The sequence below is a fragment of the Balaenoptera acutorostrata genome, chromosome 9, assembly GCF_949987535.1.
Source record: "Balaenoptera acutorostrata chromosome 9, mBalAcu1.1, whole genome shotgun sequence".
Lineage (NCBI taxonomy): Eukaryota > Metazoa > Chordata > Mammalia > Artiodactyla > Balaenopteridae > Balaenoptera > Balaenoptera acutorostrata.
In genome coordinates this window covers 32,181,315-32,200,717 of record NC_080072.1, presented here as the reverse complement: position 1 = coordinate 32,200,717, position 19,403 = coordinate 32,181,315, and the positions used below count along the sequence as shown (strand labels likewise).

At 35.6% G+C, this 19,403-nt stretch overlaps 1 protein-coding gene across 3 annotated transcripts in view; it reads left to right on the top strand.

Annotated features, from left to right (window-relative positions):
* The window catches only part of BBOX1 (gamma-butyrobetaine hydroxylase 1), an 81,242-nt gene that overhangs the window by 49,173 nt on the left and 12,666 nt on the right, over positions 1–19,403 (top strand). For all 3 annotated transcript variants that reach the window (XM_028166208.2, XM_007180988.3, XM_007180987.3), the window contains exons 5-6: positions 6,976–7,081; positions 11,878–12,074. In XM_028166208.2, the coding sequence (XP_028022009.2) occupies positions 6,976–7,081; positions 11,878–12,074 (303 nt within the window). The remainder of the gene's footprint in view (positions 1–6,975; positions 7,082–11,877; positions 12,075–19,403) is intronic.

The window sequence follows — 19,403 nt, the reverse complement described above, 5'->3', positions numbered from 1 at the left end:
TATAAGTTATGGTTTTAAGCTATATTTCAAAATTATGGACGATAACGTTCTAAGACCTCCCAGTCCTTCTCCTTTACTTTCATCTAGACCTTTTTCTTTTGTCCCTGTAATGCTCAATATAGGATCTTTTTCTCAGAAGGAAGCTTTATCATGGAAGGGAATTTGGTAAGTTTTTAGAGTTCATGGTGCCCAGACTATTCCAACTCCTTACCATAGACCTCTTGTATTCAGCTATAGTGGAATGTGAAAATCCCCTCCCAGATTTAATTACCATTCTCAAATTGCCCTACTGCACTTTCCAGTGAATATCTGTCAGTAATTTGGGAATTTTTCAGGTCCATCAGATATCTAGTTGCTTCCCTCTGCTTCCTCCTACACAGTTGCTTTGGAAGGCCCATCTCTATACTCACTCATTTTGGGGGTTCATGGAAATATCTTGTCACCTAATTTTGATTAGATATTGTCACTGAGTTTTGGGGTTTGTACTCAAGATGTCTTGCAGAGAGAATTCAGAGAGATTAAAAACTGTCACCACCAACATTCCAGAATCCTCCTTGTTTACTTCATATCTTTATGTTTTATGGAGCTGTCAGTTCCCTGCTGTAATGAGATTCCTTTTTGTAAGATTTTACAGGACTATAGGGAAGCAGAAATTTGAAGGGAAGCCGAAATTTGAAGGGAAGCCAAGAATAGCCATTGAGCAAATCCTCCTTGCTCCAGCCCAGTTGACCATCTCTCACATCCTCTGATAGACCATATTCTTTCCCTCCACTGGGCCTTCTCACAAGCTATTTTTTCTGCCTGCAATGCCCTTTACCCTTCTAAGTAAATCCTACTCAATCTTCAGATCTCCACCTGACTGTCACTTCTTTACTCTCATAACACCTTGTACGTTAGCTTTGGAAGATAAATCACACTAATCTGTCTTCCGCATAGACTGTAAGTTCCATGAAGTGCAAGTACCATGTCTATTCTATTCACTCCTGCATCCTCAGTTCCTGGCCCGTTGTATGTGTCTAATAAATGATAATGGAAAAATAAATATCTGGATGTCTGATGAGTGACTGCATCTAGCAAGTCACATGTGGAAGCATCACAACTATAATTAGAAATAATAAGCAATATGGTATTCCTTTAGATGGTTAACTATAAAAATTTTTTGGTTTATTTTAGCTAAGAGAGCGTTTTCCATGTTAAAACTTAAAAAATAAAAAGATATGAACATTATGTTTTCGATACAATGGGATAAGTAATGATGTTCAAAAAAAGGCATTCTTTCTTATATCTGACAATAAGAGTTTGCAGCAAGTCAACATTAGAGGTTGTAGCTGCTGGGGAAAATAAATCCAAGTTGCAGGTTTAGAACATCTTTTCATATAAATAGTACTTCAAAAAAGAAAAAGATTACAAATAAATTCAGCATGATTTTCCAAGTGTGAGCCACTAACCAAAAGAGTATAAAATCTATCACCTAGGGTATAAAGAAAAAATCTAGTGAAAACAAAATTTCAGCATTCCAAAAATACTGAAGGATTCAAATTTGTCACAAAACACTATTAATATCATGAAATACTATGGTATCTATGACTGGCCATCTAGATTAGGGTGAATCTAGTAAATTAGCATTCAAACCAATTCCATGATATACAGTGCTACCTTAACATCATGATTTTAATGTACAGAAGCTTTTGACAAAACTCTTGAATAGATGAGGAAAAATAGGGAAAGTTCTAATTAAATGTTGAGAATGACATGAATAGCTCAGTGAAAATACTTAGGCTTGTTTAATAACATCTTTGGCAAAAGCAGTATTATTTGTACAGCGACAATTACCTACCCCAGTACAATTCCAAACAAGTCTACACCATCAGATTTAGATGCTATACTGAGCCTGTTTCTTCAGCTTTAGAACAATCTGGTCCTGCACCTCTGTTTCATGACAGCTCCTGATAATCTGCTTGAGATGTTTCCTTTCTTAGAACAACCTAAGAATATGTCACTAATAAGAGGTGCACGTAAGTACACCCTAATCTCACTAAGGCCCCACAAGTGGGCTTTTTAAAAATGCTTTCTACACAGGCCGATGGATCATGCTTGCATTTATTTCTGCTGTGTTTTATTGGAGATTTGGATTTGAGAAGGATAAGTGAAAGCTTAGAGTCATAGACAATCAGCAGCAGCCTTCCTGGCATGACTCATTTCTATAAGAAGGTAGAAAGGTAAATCAAATGACATTTCTAGGATTTTTCCAGACTTATGCTATAACTATTAAGAGAATGTTTTATGATTGGAACTGGCAAACTCCTTTCCTGGGATTTATCATTATGCGTGAGCATAGACTTTTAGGCTATACATCCCATACCGTGCCTAAGACACTTCAGGGCTATAAAATGTTTACCATCCCCTGCCAGTTAGCTTAGAGGGCTGGAGAACTGCTTTGAAGAAGCCAAGTCACAAGCCCCATCCCTGTAGAAGCCAGTTAGTGTCAAAAATAGATCTGTTCCCTGCCAAAAGCTTGCACCTTGAATCTCAGCCAGCTCTTGGCCGCAGCAAAACTCAGTTCATTTACCCTTGATCATAGGAGGAACCAGGAAAGAGAATGTAGATGGATCAAAGCAAAACCATCATCACTCTTGGACAGAAAATCTAAATAAAGTCATTTCCTCCTGACAGTGTCAGCAGCAGCATCTTCTTAGAAGACATTATATATTCTATAATTTGATGAAATTACTCTTTTTGTATCCTTAAATCCCTTCCTATATGTAGATTATTCTTAGAATGCTGATGTTGACAATAGTCTGAATCTGTATTATATATGGACCATGGAGTGACATGAACTTCATAGAGAACATGTATCTCTTGGCTATAGTCACAACAATATAATGGATTGCCTGACTCATACTTGAGTTGCAGCAGGCTATACATACCCTTTTCTCCTTTCACTAGGTCTCTTGCCAGTTCATGGCCACATATGGATGGCTCTTTAATTTTAATGAAAGATATAACAGGCTTTCCACCCTAAATTTAAATGACAAAAAAAAAAAAAAAACAGAGCAAAATAGCTAGTTTCATTCTCAGTCCCAGAGAATGGAGAAGAAGCCCAACCTTTTCATTTCAGATTCCTCTGCCTCAAATACATCTCTCAGACATTCACATTTCTCCTTCCCTTATTTAATTCAAGTTTCTATGAAAAATTTCAGCTCTTTCTAGAGTACTTCCCAAAGCATCATTTCCACCATGATGTTCTCCTGGCCCCAAACCTTATCTCCTTGCCTTGCTTTATTTTCTTTATAGCACTTATCTCTATATGATATTGGATTTGGTGATTACTTGTTTGTCCTTTTTGTTCCCTACTAGATTACTAATGCTAAAACAATACCTGGAATAGAATAGGTTTTTTCAATATATATTTATTGAAAATGACTTAATATGAACATAAATTAACAAATAGACATTATAACAGCAATAAAATTGCATTCATGTATAGTGACATCTTTTCAAATCAGCTTTGGTTTATTTTGAGACACAGCTTCCTTCCAATTACCCATTGTTTCAATCTTCCAAGGAAAAGCCTTACAAAATCTGAATAATGGTTGCTTCTCTTACCACAGAGTTGCAAGTAATCGCTAGTTTTTTTTTTTTAATTAACTTTTTATAACGTTTAAGTCAAGCTATTTTTTGGTAATAGAGGTAAAATTCACATAACATAAAATTAACCATTTTAACATGTGCATTTCTCTGTCATTTAGTACGTTGGCAATGTTGTGAAACCATTACCTCTATTTAATTTTAATCCATTTTCATCAATGATGTTACTTTTTTTAAAAACTTATTAATCATCTTGGAGTGGTAGAAAACTAACCCATTACATAACAAAATGGTAAATAAAGAAAAGAATCAAGCATTTATCTCATCATCCCTATTTAAGCTATTATATGGGGTAAACAAATAGTAGATGAGGGAAAATGAATCTTTTTAAAAGTATTCCAACTGATAAATTAAAAAAATTATTAATTTGGTATTTCACTATTTGGAATCCACAGTGAATTAGTGGGTCTAGCCATTGAGCACGAGCAACAAATATCACAAAAAGAAAGACATCTAGATATTCTGTGCCTTGTAATAAAAGAACACAATCACATCTATAGTTTTGTCAAAGAGAGAAGAGAGAGTCTGCCCAAGCCTCTGCATTTAGCTGCCAATTTTCCACAAACACAGAGGACAGGGAACATGTTGAACTACACCATGAGTTTACAATCTACAAAGTCCATACTGTGCGGAACTCTTTAGAGCAAATTCACTAACTTCTTCAAATAATAAATTGTAAGAAGAATAGGCTGGAAGAGAAACATATAGATTAAGAGACTTAAAAGACATAACAATTGTTTTTAATGGGCAAGATTAAACATAGTGTCTTAGGATACATGTTCAGGGAATAAAAATGTAAAGAAATGCAAAGAAATGATAAATATAGAAGTCATGGTCATGGTTATTCTAGAGAAGAGAGAAAGGATGGTGACTGGGACAGGACATATATTTGAGCTTAAAGTTCTGTTTCTTGATCTGAGTGAAGTTACAAGAGTGTAATTAAAAATTCATTAAGTTCTCCCTAAGATCAGGAATAAGACAGAATGCTGTTTTTTACCACTTATATTCAACATTGTACTAGAAGTTTCGACAAGAGCAATTAGGCAAAAAATAGAAATAAAAGCATCCAAATGATAAAGGAAGAAGTAAATCTATCTCTCTTCCCAGATGGCATGATCCTGTATGTAAAAAACCCAAAAGAATGCACAAAAAAGTTACTGGAGCTAATAAATGAATGCAGCAAAGTTGGAGGATACAAGATCCATGCAGAAAAGTCGGTTGTTTTATGTATATCAGCAACGAACAGTCTGAAAAGGAAATTAAGAAAACAATTCCATTTACAATAGAATCTAGAAGAATAAAATACCTATAAATAAATTTAACCAAGGAGGTGAAGACTTGTAAAATGAAAACTACAAAATGTTGCCGAATGAAATTAAAGATCTAATAAATGGAAGGACATCCCATATTCATGAATTGTAAGACATAATATAAAGATATCAATACTAACCAAAGTGGGCTACAGAGTCAATGCAGTCCTTGCCAAAATTCCAATGGCCTTTTTGCATAAATGGAAAATCCAATTCTCAGATTGATAGGAAATTGCAAGGGGTTCTGAATAGCCAAAGCAATATTGAAAAGAACAAAGTTGGAGGACTTACCCTTCCTGATTTTAAAACTTACTACAAATCAACAGTAATCAAAATATTGTGGTACTGGGATAAGGATAGACATATAGACTAATGGAATATAAGTGAAAGTGCATAAATAAACCCATACATCTATAGCTGATTGATTTTTAACAAGGGTGCTGAAACCATTCAATGGGGAAAGAATACTCTCTTTAACAAATGGTACTAGGACAACTGTATACCCACATGCAAAAGAATGAACTGGGACCTCTTACTCACACCACTTATAAAAAAATAACTCCAAGTGGATCAATTATAGAGCTAAAACCATTACATTCTTAAGAGAAAACATAGGGGTAAATATTCATGACCTTGAATTAGGCAGTGGATTCATACATATAACACCAAAAACAGCAACAAATATAAATTAATAGGACTTCATCAAAATTAAAAACTTTTGAACATCAAAGGACATTCCAAGAAAATGAAAAGACAACCTACAGAAGAGGCAAAAGTATTTGCAAATCATGTATCTAAGGATGTAGTATCTCAGATATATAAAGAACTCTTACAACTTAACAAAAAAAAAAAAAGACAATTTTAAAATGGGAAAAATACTTGAATACATTTCTTTAAAGGAGATATACAAATGCCCAACAAGCACATGAAAAGTTGCTCAACATCTTTAGTCATTAGGATATCACGAATCAGACCCGCAATCTACCACTTCACACCCACTAAGATGGCTATAAATAATTTTAAAAAACCAAACAACAGAAAACAAGTGTAGTGAGGATGTGGAGAAATTGGAACCCTCACACATTGCTGGTGAGAATGTAAAATGGCTGTTGTGGCAAACAATTTGGTGGTTCCTCAAAAAGTTAAAGATATAATTATGACATAATCCCATAATTCCACTCCTAAGTATTAACCCCCCAAAAAATTTGAGAACAGTTATTCAAATAAATGCATGTTCTTGAACATGTTCACATGTTCAAACCAGCAATATTCACAATAACCAAAGAGTAGAACAGCACAAATGTCCATCAAATGATGAATGGATAGACACATTGTGGTATATCCATACAATAGGACATTACTCAACCATAAAAGAGAATGAAGTACTGATACATGCTACAACATGGATGAATCTCAAAAATATTATGTTAAGTCAAAGAAGCCAGACACAAGAAGTCACATATTGTATGATTCTATTTACATTAAATAGCCAAAAGAGGTAAATCCGTAGAGAGAGAAAGCAGATTGTTGTTTGCCAGAGACTGGGAAGAGGACAGAATGGGAAGAAACTGCTTAATGGGTAAGAGGTTTTAGTTTGGAGTGATTGGAAGTATTTTGAAACTACATAGAAAGAGGTGTTGGTTACCAACGTTGTAAATGTTCTAAATGCTTCTGAAGTGTTCACTTTAAAGTGGTTCATTTTATGTTCTGTAAGTTTTGCCTCAATAAATCATTTTTTCAAATGCTTTAAGCTATTAAGAAACATAACCTACACCCATATACACCTCTTTATAAATTCTGCACTCTTTTTTAGAGAGGAGAAGAGAAATGAGGAGATACTGATTCTGAAATGGTTACTTTGGACAAAGAAAGGTCAGACTCTTTACCTGACTCATAGTCATTATGGTAATTATTTCATAAAATGAAGTTTCCATTTGTCCCATGTCTCAAGTTCATTCTAACACATTTCCTCTGGCTTAGTGACAACCTGTTTAAACACGTTTCTTGTATTTTACAGACACACTTGGCAAGTGCAAGACAAAATCGATGCAAACAATGTGGCTTACACAACTGGGAAGCTAAGCTTTCACACTGATTATCCAGCCCTCCATCATCCACCTGGGGTAAGGTGAGCCTCAACATATTTTCCACAAGGCAGGCCAAGGACTAATATCCTCCTGCATTTTGAGCCTAGAAGATTATATGTTTCACTAGCTAATTTGTCTTATGTAGATCTTTCTCCAAACGCAATCCAAACTCAGAAAATCTCTGTACTTAAATCCTGAATAGCCTCATATTCCCAAGGAATAGAAGATTTTCATGTTTTGTTTTGGTTTTTTTTTACATTTCTTCATTTCTCCCTGGAAATAACTATTGGCATTTGTTGCTTTGCCAAGACATTTTACCACAGTGGTATATCTTGAGGTCTTTTTGCACATCTACCATTCCCAAGAGAGTTAAAAGAGAAAATAAAACCAGGGAACACAATGTAGAGTTTTTCCCACAAAGTCACATGGCATGGCCACCATTCACATCAGTTAGCTATTGCTGCAAAAAAACACCCAAAAAACAAAAAACAAAAAAAACCCCACTCCATAACTTCACAGCGTAAAAGAACAGCCATTTACTTAGCTCATGTTTTTACAATCTGGGCTATGTTCAGCTGGGTAGTTCTGCGGCTGCTGAGTCTGCTAGGGACTTGTTGACCTAGGTGGTAGCTGAGATGACTTGCCCCTGCTCCGTCTGATCTGTCATCCTCTCCCCTCAATCAGCAGAATGTCATCTCTGCCATGTTTTATTGGTCAAAGCAGGTCGTAAGTTTAGCCCAGATTCAAGGGGTGAGGAAGTAGAGGCCACCTTTTATGGGAGAAGCTGCAAAGATGTACTACAAAGGGGTATGAATACAAGAAGCAGAATAACCCTGGCTCGTTGTGGAAATCATCTACTCTCCCAGCTATCAGATACTTCATTGAGGAGGGGGATGTTCACCATGGAATCACAAATCCTCCAGATTTTCTGGAAGCCTCCTCTTCCACTACATTGTTACAAAATTACCATTTTAATAACCAGCTACATTTTTACAAAAGCATCATTTTGTTAAACCAAGAAATAAATGGTCAGGAAACTACCTTTGAAAGGATATTTTGTTCCTATTTTTAGAGCTAAATGGGACTAAATGAAATAGCCACACAGAAATTTATATCTTCAAAGGTAAATGAAAGTGGAAATTTGGGGCAGTTCTCTAGCTAATGAAGGTGAAATGGGGGAAAATCAAAATTCCTGTGTTTTTCATCATATTGACTGGACACATTTTCCCTGTGCCTTTGTTACCCATTGTCCTCATCAGTATTAACTAAGCTAGTCTAGTATTTGACTTCACATGTTTTAAATTATTTTGTTGATTGTAAAACACCACATGATTTCTCTGAACTAAATGACGACAGTGAAATGACCCTCAATAGTCACCTTTTTGGGTAGGGATTGAGGGGAAGTCACACAATGTGATTTGTTTTAAATGTGGCCCAGAAATTTTCTAAAACCCTGAGGGTTAAAAGCCAAACTAATCAGCTCAGTTCATCTGCCAAAGAGGTTGGAGAAGTTAAATGGAATAAAGTTTTTAAAATTAGACTAGGAAACTAGGTTCTATTTAAATTTTTAAATTATCTGCTTTTTATCAGTTTATGTTTGTTTCTGGGTTAAAATTGAAAGCCTATGGAAAAGTGATTAAATGACTTCATAAATGTCCCTGAAGTATAAGGCTTGACATTTTCATAGCATTTTATATTATTTTTTTCTGCATTTTATATTCTTTCAAAGCATTTTTACTTATATTGCCTTATTTGATGCCTCTTAGAATTCCTTTAAGGTAGACAGGAGCCATCATGTCTTTTTATGTTAAATGACAAAACGTCACCCAACATGGTTAAATACTTTCCCAGGGTGACATCTGATTAATAGGGAACTTGAACTTGAAACCAGGCCTCCATCATGTTTTTTCACCACACCATAGGGATCTTGAGTTGGACTTTCTAATTACCATAATTTCTATAAAATATTGATTATTTATAGACATTGTCATATATTACAAACTCTTGAAATACAGGAATTGAATCTTATACTTCCATAAATTTCAAGACTTAACCCAGCACCTTGAATGTAATAGAGACTTAATAAATATGCCAAAAAGAGGTTGAAAAATGCCACAAAATTGTACCAATCTCTACCGGCAAGTGAAATATCCAAATCTAAGTGATCTGATAGGAGATTTTTAAATAAAAAATGATTCCTGAAATGTCTAGATTCTGGTAAAATAATGAATAAAATGTAGCCACCTGCTTGTGCTATTGTTTAAATTTCCATTTTGAATTACTCAGGGGTTGAACCAAAGTTTGAGCTCTTTTATAACAAATAAAATAAATCAATGCTCTTTTCAGTACAGATGAAATGATCTGGATAATGAGTTACCTGTTGAGAGTTCAGTTTGATCAATTTCAATCACGTGGGGGAGGATAAGGAGACATCTTTAATGAAACACAGATGTTGCTTCCTTCACTGTCTTTGTCTGGGCCAAAAGTCACATGCTGCCATAAAGTAACATTTAAAAAGAAAATATTTTTGGTTCTGAATGACTTACATGACATCAAATTGGGTTTTATACACATCAGGCCTATATTTACCTTTTGAATTAGCGATGAAAGTATTGTCTGGCTCCATCGTCTTTTTTCTTTCATAAGATGGCATTAAAATGTAAATGTACAAAAGAAGATTATTAGTTGGCCTTGCCACATGTAAAAGACATCAGCTGACCTTTTTTTTTTAAGGTTTGTATTTGAAATATTCTGTGACTTCATTATGGCAGAGTATAAAAGGATTTAAAGAGCACTCAGATTCTCCCAAAGACAAAGTTATGCTATTGCTTTGCCTTCTTGGAGTTTGGAAGACTTGAGTTTGATATTTCCATTTCATCTTCTTTTTAATCATGCTGTTTCACCCTTCATTGCCCTGGCGATGAGATAATTCTCTACAATGACTTGGTCAGCTTATGCACATATTTTTTCAAGCTTAAAAAAATAGCATCAATTTAAGGACGAACCATTATTCATTTAGATAAGTTATCTCCTAATAGCAGAAAATAAGGTATTATCAACCTGTAATGGAAGTTTAAGTTTACAAAACACATAAACACACAAACCACACAATACCAAATTAGTAAGAGTACGATAAAGGGACTTCTCCTATTACAGGAAAGGAACTTGCTATATGAGGACTTTGAAGCAAATAGGCTGAGGTTTGAACATTAGCTTTGCCATGTATTAGCAGAGTTCTTACCAGCTGGCCAGTGTTTACACCTGACTCTCAGTTTCTTCATCTATATAATGGAGATGAAATTATCGAATTCTAAGGACTGTTGTGAGGAATTAATAAATATGCATTATAACATCATAATTTAAGATCAAGTATGTATAAAATTTTAAATATTGAGAAATTTTGTGTGGATTTGGGAGGAGGCAGAATTTGTGTTCTAGATCTGCACTATCCAATATAGTAGTCACTAGTCACCTATGATTGTTTACATTGTAATTTAATCTAATTAAGTCACACTAACCACATTTCAAGTGCACAGTAGTTGTATAGGACTAGCGACTACTATATTGGGCAGCACAGAAGAACATTTCCATCATCACAGAAAGTTCTAATGGACAGCACTGCCCTAGCCATCTACGGAGATAACCAAGCCAAATAGATATTTTCCCCACTTATACTGATATCCCACTAGTCTGAGTATTTGATCATATTTGCCTCTTCCTTTCTACAAGAACTGTCAGACACTGGCTTTAATTTTTATTTTATTCAGTAAAGAGGAAGTTTTAGTTTATAGTGTTAGTTTCTTTAAGTGGAATAGTGTTAGTTTCTTTAAGCAGAAAAATTACTATCTAAATTTAGGTATTAAAAATTTAGGTATTCAAAATCACCCACCCATGCTGACTTACCAAAAAGAATCATATAACCGAGGAAAACAAATCAACTCCATTCAAAAGAATATTGTTAAAATATTACTACATTTAGTTTTTCAAAATGAAATAATGTTAAACATTTTCCCCTAACTCTTAGTAAAAGTAACTAACACTTACTCCTTTTGGTTTCTCATTCCCAGTGTATCTTAGGCTTATTCATCCTCATAGCCACATCCTTCCTCATTCCCTTATCATTACGCTTGAACTACTGCATTAGATTCTCAAGTAGTTACTCTCTCACTAGTTCCCCCCCTTAAAAAATGTATCTCTTGTCAACACCACTAGACTAATAATTTCCAACTCAGTCTTGACTACGTTACTTCCATATTCAAAAGACTTTAACGATTCCCCTCTGTGCACAAGAAAGTCCAATATCTTTCATCTGACATTCCAGACTCTCCCTGATGAAATCCTAAATTACCTTTCCAGCTGGATCTACTGTTCCCAGCTGTGACCCTCTACTGCAGCCAAACTTTTTGAGACCCAGTGAAGTATGCATTTTTGCATACCCATCAATACTGCCACCTGATTAGCTCTGGCCATTCTATTCTATGTATCCAAAATTTTATCCATCCTCCTTTGCCCATATTAAATCCCACCCCCTCTGTAAAGTCAACACAGAGTGCTCACTCATAAGATCACTGCTCTTATGATCTGTGCCTTTTGTTTACTAATGAACATTATATGCCTGTGCCCTTGTCTTCAACTGCAACAATGTTTGAACTATAAATTATTGATTACAAGCAACTTTTTCTCCCTAACCTCTTTCTCTGTTGTCACCAAAGAGACAGATATAAAAGGTTTGCTGATTTTAATTCAATTACTTTTATGAATCTTTCCTTAAAACTGTCAAAAATGTTAAGTGCATACCATTTTAAAACATAGTCCTCTGTTTCTTTTCATAGGTTCAGCTTCTGCACTGCATAAAGCAAACAGTCACTGGGGGTGATTCAGAAATTGTAGATGGATTTAACGTATGCCAAAAGCTCAAGGAAAAAAATCCTTGGGCATTCCAGATTCTGTCCTCCACCTTTGTGGACTTTACAGACATTGGAGTGGATTACTGCGATTTCTCTGTACAATCCAAACACAAAATTATAGAGTAAGTACTGTTTCTAAATTTGTCAGAGCAGTAAAACTGTTGACAGCAAAGGCTTCATTAACCTAAAGCTTAAACAACAGAAAAATTCAGTTAACTCCCAAGCTTTAGTTTTTATTAACTGTTTAATCCAATTCTTGAATGAAAGAGGAAAAAATAACCCTTTCACCATTAAAAAAATTCTTTATCAAATTCCCTGTTCTTAATCAATATAAAAAAGTAACTAAGACTTCATGTACACTTCATTTTTAAAGTATAAGTTCTTCAGAGTTATAATCAGTGTGATTGTATGCTAATCCGGACCCTTTCAGAAGTGAAAAAATATAACTCAAATTAGGTAGGTCCAGGAGTTTAAAAACATCATCTGATATTGATCTCTTTTTTTCCTTCACCTCTTAGCCAACATATTCTCTGTGTTGGCTTCATTTTCAAAGATAATCAATAGAAGCTCCAAGTTTTCATTGTTATTAGAGCTGGTAATCACAACACACAGAAAACACTTATTTCCCAATAGCCAACACAAAGATGTAGATTCGCTGCTCAACATGTGTTCAAGTCTATACTGGAAGCAATCACCACGGCTAGGAAGTCAGAGAATTCTGACTGGCTGTCCCTGGATCACATGTTCATCTCTGGAGTAAGGTCAGCCTCACCTGAACCACAAGGGCTGAGAATTAAACAGTGACATCTCCCCAGACTGATGCCAAAAACTCATATGTTCCCTACACAGAATGTTTTGTGTTCTTTTTTCATTTAACATTATTTCACAATAATTTTTCAAGTATCTACAAAGGCCACACATTTATTCTCTTATATGAGAATTATCCTACATTGTGTTTCTAGGACATGTTTTATTTAATCCAACCTCAGTTAATGAATGCTGGGGTGTTTCCAATTTTATAACTGAGTTTGTATTCTTCTTTTAGGAGAAATAGCCAAATAATATGAAAATAAACTCATTTAATAAATAATCAAATCCTCAGTATACTAACTCAGCTTTCTTATATACACATATGATCTTCATTTATTCATTCAACAAATATTTACTGAGGCCAGTCACTCTTCTTGGTGCTTGGGATACATCAGTGGACAAAACAAAGATTCCTGCCTTCATGTAGCTTACTTTCTAATAGGGGAGGGGAGAATTAGGAATTTTAAAATATATGAGTAAATTGCAATGAATGTTAAAACATTTTAAGTGCTTAAGAAAAGAGGAAAAGTAAGGCAGGATAGGGGAATATGTAGAGCCAAAGACTTAGGGAGGATGAAATTTGTATCATTAAATAGTGTGTCAAGGATAAGCTTTACTGAGTAGGTGATATTTGAGCAAAAACTTAAAGGAGTGAGGAAGTTTGTCCAGAAGATCAACAGCTAGAGCAAAGTTCCTAGGATAACCCTAAGAAGATGCTCGGTGTGTTCAAGGGACAGCAATGAGGCCAATGGGGGGATAGTATTACAAAAGGAGGCCAGGTGGGGGTAAGTTTATATAGAGCCTTACTAGTCATTGTAATAACATTAGCTTTAATTCTTAGTGAAATAAGGGCTTACTGGAAGATTTTGACCAAAAGAGAGCCATCTATATTTATATAAAGTCATTTACATTTTAAGTAGATCACCATGACTGCTGTGCTGAATATAGTGTATAAGAGCAAGGGCAGGAGCAGGAAGACCAGGTTGGAAGCTCCTACAGGACCAGAGGTCAGAGATGAGGGTAACTTGAACATGAGTGGTCCAGGTGGCGATAGCAGCAGTATAGAGAAGGGTCTACTTGGGGATATATTTTGCATATTGAAACAGCATATTTTCATGACAGATTGAATGACGGTGTGAGAGAAAGACAGATGTCAAAAATAAATCCTAGTTCAGAATAACATACCCTGAGAGGTAGTTCATTGGGGTGGGAAAAAGATAAAACAGCTCCTGAGATTCCCAGTTTTAACAGGACAGCTTTCACTGTTTAAAAGTTAACTTAGAGGGCAGACAGCAGAAGCAAGAACTACAATCCTGCAGCCTGTGAAACAAAAACCACATTCAAAGAAAGATAGACCAAATGAAAAGGTAGACGATTATGTACCAGATGAAGGAACAAGCTAAAACCCCAGAAAAACAACTAAAGTAAGTGGAGATAGGGGAACTTCCAGAAGAAGAATTCAGAATAATGATAGTGAAGATGATCCAGGACCTCGGAAAAAGAATGGAGGCAAAGATCGAGAAGATGCAAGAAATGTTTAACAAAGACCTAGAAGAATTAAAGAAGAAACACCTAGAAAAATTAAAGAACAAACAAACAGAGATGAACAATAAAATAACTGCAATGAAAAATACACTAGAAGGAATCAATAGCAGAATAACTGAGGCAGAACAACAGATAAGTGACCTGGAAGACAGAATTATGGAATCCACTGTTGCAAAACAGAAAAAAAAAAAAAAAAAAATGAAAAGAAATGAAGACAACATAAGGGATCTCTGGGACAACATTAAACACACCAACATTCACATTATAGGGGTTCCAGAAGGAGAACAGAGAGAGAAAGGACCTGAGAGACTATTTGAAGAGATTGTAGTCAATAACTTCCCTAACATGGGAAAGGAAATAACCACCCAAGTTCAGGAAGCACAGAGTCCCAGGCAGGAAAACCCAAGGAGAAACACGCTGAGACTCATAGTAAACAAATTGATAAAAATTAAAGAAAAAGAAAAATTATTAAATGCAAAAAGGGAAAAACGACAAATAACATACAAGGGAACTCCCATAAGGTTAACAGCTGATTTTTCTGTAGAGTTTCAGAAACTCTACAAGCCAGAAGGGAGTGGCATGATATATTTAAAGTGATGAAAGGAAAGAACGTACAACCAAGATTACTCTATCCAGCAAGGAACTCATTCAGATTCGATGGAGAAATCAAAAGCTTTACAGACAAGCAAAAGCTAAGAGATTTCAGCAGCATCAAAGCAGCTCTACAACAAATGCTAAAAGAACTTTTCTAAGTGGGAAATACAAGAGGAGAAAAGGACCTACAAAAACAAAAACGAAACAATTAAGAAAAGGGTAATAGGAACAGAGATATCAATAATTACCTTAAATGTGAATACATTAAATGCTCCAACCAAAAGACACAGGCTAGCTGAAAGGACACAAAAACAAGACACATATATATGCTGTCTACAAGAGACCCACTTCAGACCTAGGGACATGTACACACTGAAAGTGAGGGGGTGGAAAAAGATATTCAATGCACAGAAATACAAAGCATCATAAGAGACTACTAAAAGAAACTCTGTGCCAATAAAATGGACAACCTGGAAGAACTGGACAAATTCTTAGAAAGGTATAACCTTACAAGACTGAACCAGGAAGAAAGAGAAAATAGGAACAGACCAATCACAAGTAATGAAATTGAAACTGTGATTAAAAATCTTCCAAGAAACAAAAGCCCCGGACCAGATAGCTTCACAGGAAAATTCTATCACACATTTAGAGAAGAGCCAACACCCATCCTCCTCAAACTCTTCCAAAAAATTGCAGAGGAAGGAACACTCCCAAACTCATTCTATGAGGCCATAATCACCCTGATACCAAAACCAAACAAAGATACTACAAAAAAAAAAGAAAATTACAGACCAATATCACTCATAAATATACATGCAAAAATCCTCAACAAAATACTAGCAAACAGAATCCAACAACACATTAAAAGAATCATACACCATGACCGAGTGGAATTTAAACCACAGATGCAAGGATTCTTCAATATACACAAATCAATCAATGTGATATGCCATATTCACAACTTGAAGAATAAAAACCATATGATCATCTCAATAGATGCAATAAAAGCTTTTGATAAAATTCAACCCCCATTTATGATAAAAACTCTCCAGAAAGTGGGCAAACAGTGGGAACCTGCCTCAACATAATAAAGGCCATATATGACAAACCCACAGCAAACATCGTTCTCAATTATGAAAAACTGAAAGCATTTCTCTAGATCAGGAACAAAACAAGGATGTCCACTCTTGCCACTATTACTCAACATAGTTTTGGAAGTCCTAGCCATGGCAATCAGAGAAGAAAAAGAAATAAAAGGAATACAAATTGGAAAAGAAGAAGTAAAACTGTCACTGTTTGCAGGTGACATGATACTATACATTGATAATACTAAAGATGCCACCAGAAAACCACTACAGCTAATCAATGAATTTGGTAAATTTGCAGGATACAAAATTAATGCACAGAAATCTCTTGCAATCCTATACACTAACAACGAAAGATCAGAGGGAGAAATTAAGGAAACAATGCCATTCACCATTGCAAAAAGAGAATAAAATACCTAGGAATAAACCTACCTATTAAGGTAAAAGACCTGTACTCAGAAAACTATAAGACACTGATGAAAGAAATCAAAGATGACACAAACCGATGGAGAGATATACCATGTTCTTGGATTGGAAAAATCAATATTGTGAAAATGATTATACTACCCAAAGCAATCTACAGATTCAATGCAATCCCTATCAAATTACCAATGGCATTTTTTACAGAACTAGAACAAAAAATCTTAAAATTTGTATGGAGACACAAATGACCCGAAAAGCCAAAGCAGTCTTTAGGGAAATAAACGGAGCTGGAGGAATCAGACTCCCTGACTTCAGACTTTACTACAAAGCTGCAGTAATCAAGACAGTATGGTACTGGCACAAAAACAGAAATATGGATCAATGGAACAGGATAGAGACCCAAGAGATAAACCCACGCACCTATGGTCGGCTAAACTATGACAAAGGAGGCAAGGATATATAATGGAGAAAAGAGAGTCTCTTCAATAAGTGGTGCTGGGAAAACTGGACAGCTACATGTAAAAGAATGAAATTGGAACACTCCCTAACACCATACACAAAAATAAGCTCAAAATGGATTAAAGACCAAAATGTAAGACCGGACACTATAAAACTCTTAGAGGAAAACATAGGAAGAACACTCCTTGACATAAATCACAGCAAGATCTTTTCTGACCTACCCACTGGAGTAATGGAAATAAAAACAAAAATAAACAAATGGGAACAAATGAAACTTAAAAGCTTTTGCACAGAGTGAAGTAAGTCAGAAAGAGAAAAACAAATACCATATATTAAAGCATATATGTGGAATCTAAATAAATGGTACAGCTGAACCAGTTTGCAACGCAGAAATGAGACACAGATGTAGAGAACAAACGTATGGACACAAAGAGGGAAAAGCAGGGGGGTGGGGTGGTGGTGGTGGGATGAATTGGGGTATTGGGATTGATATACATACACTAATATGTATAAGATGGATAACTAATAAGAACCTGCTTTATAAAAAATAAAATATAATAAAATTCAAGAAAAAAAGAGAAAATAAATGGTAAGATTGTAGATTTAAACATGACCTTATCAATAATGACATTAAATATAAATGGGCTAAATACAACAATTAAAAAAAAGTTACCTTAAAACCCCATGACAGGGCTTCCCTGGTGGCGCAGTGGTTGAGAATCTGCCTGCTAATGCAGGGGACATGGGTTCGAGCCCTGGTCTGGGAAGATCCCACATGCCACGGAGCGGCTGGGCCCGTGAGCCACAACTACTGAGCCTCCGCGTCTGGAGCCTGTGCCCCGCAACGGGAGGGGCTGCGATAGTGAAAGGCCCGCGCACCGCGATGAAGAGCGGTCCCTGCACCGCGATGAAGAGTGGCCCCCACTTGCCGTAACTAGAGAAAGCCCTCGCACGAACCGAAGACCCAACACAGCCAAAAATAAATAAATAAATAAATAAAGTAGCTATAAAATTTAAAACAAAAAAAAAAAAAAACAACCCCATGACAAATTACCATTTTGTTGTGACACAATATGGTTGCAGATTATTCAGGGCTAGAGAACAGAGGCAAAAAAACAAAAACAAAAAGAAAAAAAAACTTAGCTATTGAGTGAGATTTTTTTTTAACAGCTTTACTGCAGTATAATTGATTTACAATGGTGTATTAGTTTCTGCTTTATTACAAAGTGAATCAGCTATACATATATATATATATATATATATATATATATCTCCCCATATCTCCTCCCTCTTGCCTTTCCCTCCCTCCCCCCATCCCACCCCTCTATGTGCTCACAAAGCACCAAGCTGATCTACCTGTACTATGCAGCTGCTTCCCACTAGCTATCTATTTTACATTTGGTAGTATAGATAAGTCCATACCACTCTCTCACTTCGTCCCAGCTTGCCATTCCCCTTCTCATGTCCTCAAGTCCATTGTCTACGTCTGCATCTTTATTTCTGTCCTGCCCCTAGGTTCTTCGGAAACTTTTTTTTTTTTTAAATTCCATATATATGTGTTGGCATACGGTATTTGTTTTTCTCTTTCTGACTTACTTCACTCTGTATGACAAACTCTAGATCCATCCACCTCACTACAAATAACTCAATTTTGTTTCTTTTTATGGCTGACTAATATTCCATTGTATATATGGCCACATCTTCTTTATCCATTCATCTGTCAGTGGACACTTAGGTTGCTTCCATGTCCTGGCTATTGTAAATAGAGCTGCAATGAATATTGTGGTACATGACTCTTTTTGAATTATGGTTTTCTCAGGGTGTATGCCCAGTAGTGGGATTGCTTGGTCATATGGTAGTTCTAGTTTTAGTTTTTTAAGGAACCTCCATACTGTTCTCCATAGTGGCTATATCAATTTACATTCCCACTAACAGCACAAGAGGGTTCCCTTTGCTCCACACCCTCTCCAGCGTTTATTGTTTGTGGATTTTTTGATGATGGCCATTCTGACTGGTGTGAGGTGATACCTCATTGTAGTTTTGATTTGCTTTCCTCTAATGATTTGTGATGTTGAGCATCCTTTCATATGTTTGTGGGTAATCCGTATATCTTCTTTGGAGAAAAGTCTATTTAGGTCTTCTGCCCATTTTTGGATTGGGTTGTTTGTTTTTTTGATATTGAGCTGCCTGAGCTGCTTGTGTATTTTGGAGATTAATCCTTTGTCAGTTGATTCGTTTGCAAATATTTTCTCCCATTCTAATGGTTGTCTTTTCATCTTGTTTATGGTTTCCTTTGCTGTGCAAAAGCTTTGAAGTTTCATTAGGTCCCATTTGATTATTTTTGTTTTCATTCCCATTTCTCTAGGAGGTGGGTCCAAAAGGACCTTGCTGTGATTTATGTCATAGAGTGTTCTGCCTATGTTTTCCTCTAACAGTTTTACAGTGTCTAGCCTTACATTTAGGTCTTTAATCCATTTTGAGGGTATTTTTCTGTATGGTGTAGGGAATGTTCTAATTTCACTCTTTTACATATAG